General features: G+C 39.9%; 1 protein-coding gene across 1 annotated transcript in view; it reads left to right on the top strand.

Moving 5' to 3' along the window:
• Positions 1-227: 227 nt before the first annotated feature.
• LRRC40 (leucine rich repeat containing 40) overlaps positions 228-5,528 on the top strand; it is a gene marked incomplete at its 5' end in the record, with an annotated part of 15,563 nt that continues 10,262 nt past the window's right edge. Inside the window, 7 exons of the mRNA XM_010015808.1 lie at positions 228-458; positions 926-999; positions 2,013-2,142; positions 2,564-2,687; positions 3,463-3,605; positions 4,629-4,801; positions 5,086-5,176. Of these exons, the coding sequence (XP_010014110.1) occupies positions 228-458; positions 926-999; positions 2,013-2,142; positions 2,564-2,687; positions 3,463-3,605; positions 4,629-4,801; positions 5,086-5,176 (966 nt within the window). The remainder of the gene's footprint in view (positions 459-925; positions 1,000-2,012; positions 2,143-2,563; positions 2,688-3,462; positions 3,606-4,628; positions 4,802-5,085; positions 5,177-5,528) is intronic.

Raw genomic sequence — 5,528 nt, 5'->3', positions numbered from 1 at the left:
GCTCCGGAGCCGGGGCTGAGCGCTCGGCACTGCCGTCCGGGCAGGGCGGGAAAGGTTATGGGGCAGCAACAGCCATGAGTGGTTCCCGCCGGCCGCAGGTCAACTTACTTTTGGCTGTTGCTGGCAGATTTCCATCACCTGGTTATTGTCAGCGCTGGAAAAATGGCTGTAGGAACGCAGTTGCCTATTTGTGTGTATGAAAAGCATTATGATGGTGGAAATTTGAGGGTAAGCAGCTGAAGATTTCGGTTGACACGTGTGTGTTTGTCTCTGTAGTGCCGCAGCATGTGTGGCGGATAAACTTGGATACTCCAGAGGAAGCTCATCAGAATCTCTCTTTCGGTGCTGCGGATCGCTGGTGGGAGCAAACAGATCTGACCAAGCTGATACTGGCCTCAAACAAACTGCAGTGTCTTTCAGAGGATGTCAAACTTCTGCCTGCACTAACTGTTCTGGATGTAAGTACAGTGATCCCATTACAGTAGGACTGTGCTCTCCCCATAGGAGGGGGAAAAACAGAGCCTTAGATCTTTGTTTTCCATTTCCCTGCAGCACAGCAGTGCGTGTGTAGAACTAACACTGGTGTATTCTCAGGTTACAGAAAGGGTTGTTACAGATCACTCATATCAGTTTATATGCTGATAGTGGGTGCTGTTCTGTAGAAAGATCGTATCTACTCTCTTAGTGTTTAATTAAGTAAAATTTTGCAACTTGGCACTTGCAGTGCTGCTGTTGGTACTTGCTTTGGGGCATGTGATGATCTTAAGGTCCTTTCCAACCCTAACTATTCTATGTTTCTATGTATGTAGCTGTTACTGTGTACCAAATTACTCTGTGTTTAGGTTAGCTTGATTTGTTTCTGGGATAGGGAAAGGGAACTCGCATGGTACAAATTACTAACTATGCTCAAAACTTTCTTTTCCAGGTGCATGATAATCAACTGACGTCACTACCTCCTGCTTTAGGACAGTTAGAGAATCTTCAGAAACTTGATGTCAGGTAAATCACACATTACAGAACTGGAACCTGAGAAATATCACAATAATTTTGACAGGGTGAATAAGAGATTGCAGGATATCAAGTTTACTTTCAGATGCTTTTCAGATTTTTAACAAAAGAATATTAGTATATTAAGAATGGAAAGTTTCGGATCAAAACTGATAACCTTATGTTTGTTAAATTATTTTCACTGATATTCAAAGTCGTGGTCTCGCTTGGAAGGTGAAAAATGATACTTTGAATAATCACACAAAATTAGTATCTACGTTCACTTGTTTCATTCTGGCAGTTCTGAGTATAAATAAACTTTTTGTCATGAAAAATATACATTGTAAATAATCGTTGTCATTCATGCTGGAAAGTTCATCATCTTCTGTTCACTGGAGTAGTTCTGTAAACTAGTGCACAAGGAGAAGGGGGGTACACTGCCTTGAGTATAAATAAACTTTTTGTCATGAAAAATATACATTGTAAATAATAGTTCTCATTCATGCTGTTCACTGAAGTAGTTCTGTAAACGAGTGCACAAGGAGAAGGGGGGTACACTGCCTCTGTGTGTGTGAACTACAGAAACAGAGATCCTGCTGGGATATAGTAAATTCACATGAGGATAAAAGGGGTTCTTGAGCAAAGAAGCAAACATAATGAATTTCTCCCAGGAAACTAATCCATTGTAGAGGGCTGTGACAGTTTTAGGAGACAGGTTTTTCTTCAAGGTGATGGTATCCTGAGTAGCAAGCACATGTGCAGGCTGCAGTGTGGGAATGGGTCACAGAAGCCTGTCTCCTTCTGGATGGAATTGATAGTTAGTCTGTGCCAGCATGGAATTCCCAGTGCTGGGTGTGCTCCATACTCGGTGCTCTAGGTTCTGAAGAGTTCATGTTTCAACAGGCCTTGTGTGCCTGAGATCACCCTGCTGATAGTAGTGATGGGTGGCAGCGGGTAAGAGGAGTGTTCTGTGTGCAGTTACCTCCTTATACTACTCAGTAATTGGTTTTCCCTGTTGTGTTTAGCCACAACAAACTGAAAAGTATCCCAGAAGAGCTGCTGCAGCTGTCCCATTTGAAGAGTCTCCTTCTTCACCACAACGAGCTGAGTCTCTTGCCTGATGGATTTGGACAACTTGTCAGTTTAGAGGAATTAGTAAGTTACAACTCTTTGAAAAATGTGTATTTGTGCAGAAGGGCTGATTTACCCATGTTTTGCAACTGCTCATTAAGACCCTCTGTATCTAAGATGACAGAACTTTGTGAATGGTCTAAGGGCTTAATGCAGGTTGTCAGTTTCAGTTACTACATGATGGGTTGTTGGTTTGTTGTTTGTTTAAAACCAAGTTTTGCTCTTGGTTTGCCAAATACTGTAAGAAAAATCAAATCCTTTGTGATCCCTCAGTCATGGGAGACTTGTTCCTTCTATTCACATTCCTACCAGGTTGATCCTGAAGATGTCAGCCATCTCATTTTAATGTTCTGCCAGTAATTAACTTTGCAGTAGTTGTACTCGTGGGATATTTTAAACATCTTTGTTTCTAACCTCTTTCTCTCTCTCTTTTTTTAATCTTCAGGATGTGTCCAACAACCATCTCACAGACATTCCAACAAGTTTTGCTCTGCTCATTAACTTGGTGCGACTCAATCTGGCTTGTAACCAGCTCCAGAGCCTGCCTGCAGACCTCAGCGCCATGAAAAGTAAATCAGTTTCCTCAGGTTATTAAGTGCCATACAGCCTGTTCTGTAGTTGTAATGCTTATCATTCAGGATTAAAAAAAGATATTCTTAGAAAGTTACTGTATTCTCAAGAGTATTAGTTTGGAATGATTTAAAAAAGTCAGCTACAGCTACTGTATATCAAACTTGAGTCCTCTTATGGTTCGTATTTCTTGATAAATGGGATGTGGAATGACCAGAAAGGTGTAAAGTGTAAGGATTAACAGTTCTGCTTAGAGGTTTACTAGCCTTACAGCTGCAATAAGCAAACTGTTTTTTTTTTTCTTTATTGCATAGTTTGAGTGGAAAATAAAGCATAAATGAGAGATAGTTAAAATTACTGGAGAGGAAAAAAGATACATTAGAGAGTGACAAAGTTGGCTTGTAACATTTGAGTGTTAAATGTTAAGCTGAATAGTGGCTGATACGAAATGCAGGTTTTAATAGCAGCCCTACAGGAGCAGCTTTTATAAGTGCTGTAGAAATGACTTGCAGATCTTTGTGAGATGGTCTTAGACCCTTTCTTGACAATCCGGAAGTGCCACTGAAAGCATTCCGGAATGTTCTGTGAAGAGTAAGTGAAAGGCAGATGCCTTCTTTTAAGAAACATTCATGCTGACTGATTTGATACCTTCCAAATTTCTGTTTGGCAAAATGTTCTTATGCTTATTTTAAACCCAGAATATTTGTGCTTCCATACAAAGCAGTTTTTACTTTCTCTTACTTCCTGTTTGTCACTACACACTTCCTTCTGTAGGCCTGAGACAACTGGATTGTACTAAAAACTACCTGGAAACGGTACCTTCTAAACTAGCAACTATGGCATCTTTGGAACAACTTTATCTGAGAAAGAACAAACTGCGTTCCTTACCAGAATTTCCCTCCTGCAAGTTACTGAAGGTAAGGTCTGAAGTGGTTGGTATGCTGTATTTGGTACAGAAAATAGGGTATTTTCTCTAAACTTTGAAAGTAATAATTTAAACACAAATTCTTGTGAAGTGCTGTGATCAAAAGTTGTGTTTAGAACTCTTTTTAATACACCCCTATTTGCAGTTACTGTTCTGGTCCATATTGGTCAGTCTTAAGGTCACATGGGAGACAAATTTGCAGCAGTTCTCTTCAGATTTGGAAAAGAAAAGAAATATTTAGAAGAGGAATGACTGAAAACTGGATCTAGTGTTGCCGTGCTACAGCTATTTTTCATCTCTAGGAACATTTTCTAGATAAATTTACTTTGTTCATTATCATTTTTTCTTTGTAACTGCAGAGAAAGTGTATTTTTTATTTTTCCTTTTAGCATAATCAGATCTTCCAGATATTTTGCAGCCCTAATTCCTAGGGCTGCAAATGTTTAAAAGTGAAAATTGCCTGTTTCAGAACATCAGAAGTTGGTTACTCTACTAATAATAGCAAAATGATTGGGCCAAGTGGATGCCTGTACCACTGCGTTGTTTCCAATGCCCACATCCATCAAAGAGTGCACATGCTTCAGCATGTGCATAACTCTGCATTCAGCAGTTAAAATCCCAAGCTCTTTCAGCATTTTGTAATAAAATTATTTCCAATTACATTTCCAATAGGGAGAGGGAGAGCTCTTTCTTCTCAACTTCCTGTAACTTGGAAATCAAGAAACTTCCTGAATAAAGTCTTTGACAAGTTCTTGAAGGTGGAACAAATTTATTCCTAGCTTGGAAATGGAACTCAAAGCTGAGGGTTCCACGGTGCTGTCAAAAAGCTCAGTTCAGGCTCGTGTCTCTGGGTCTTTGGAGACTTTGATGTTTCATGTGCAGATGAAAGGGAATTGAGGTCTGTATTTTCTCCACATCGTTGAGTATTTTTGCCAATGTCATGATTTAGGAGATCAGTAAGTTGTAAAGTAGTTTTAGTGAGTAACATGACTGTGAATGATTTTTGTTTCCATAGGAATTGCATGCTGGTGAAAACCAGATTGAAATAGTAAATGCAGAGAATCTGAAGCATCTGATTTCCCTCTCTGTACTGGAACTCAGAGACAACAAGATAAAATCAGTTCCTGATGAAATCACTCTGCTTCAGAAGCTTGAGCGACTTGACCTCTCCAACAATGATATCAGTAGGTAATATTAAAAACTGCATTGTGGCTGTGAGGAGGCACAGCTAATGACATCTGATGACAGCTCATTCTGTAGCTGCTGCATTGCACTTTGTGACATGTAATTAAAAAAGGACTCCGTCATAAAATGAAGGAACCCTTTCTATGTTGTGTAATTTATTAATTGTATGCTCTGTATCTCTTGATCTGAGCCTGAGCATCAGAATACCAGGCTATCTGACAAACCATTGCCAAATTCTTAAGAGATTGTTTTGAGGCTGCTCTGAAATGAGTTGTTCCCATTTGCAGGTTGCCTTATACACTGGGGAACCTTCCCCACTTGAAATTCCTGGCATTAGAGGGAAATCCTTTGAGGACCATTCGAAGGGACCTTTTGCAAGTAAGCGCTATAGGCAGCATATAAAGCTTGGTGGTGTTGCATACGTTTGTTGTCCAGATTGTGTAGCCAAAACATAAGAAAGAATCAGAATACATCCAGATTTCAAGTAGCTTTTGCAATTTTGATTCACCTCCTGTCTGTGTGTATTTTGGTTTGGGTGCTCTTTCCACTGGAGTATGATGGAATAAAGGAGGTGATTGCACTATAGGACCTGTTTCAGAATTGCTACAGAAGTTGTAATATATATTGCAAATGAAGCAATGGATGTCTGGGAAAAAGAAGGATAATGCAGCTGTCTGCTGCCTAATCCTGTTGCAGTCACGTTCCTTGCAATGCTATGTAAGTACTATAC

Source organism: Nestor notabilis, unplaced genomic scaffold (assembly GCF_000696875.1).
Source record: "Nestor notabilis isolate BGI_N333 unplaced genomic scaffold, ASM69687v1 scaffold596, whole genome shotgun sequence".
NCBI lineage: Eukaryota > Metazoa > Chordata > Aves > Psittaciformes > Psittacidae > Nestor > Nestor notabilis.
Note: the sequence above shows the minus strand (reverse complement) of the source record. Positions and strands in the feature narration are given on the sequence as shown.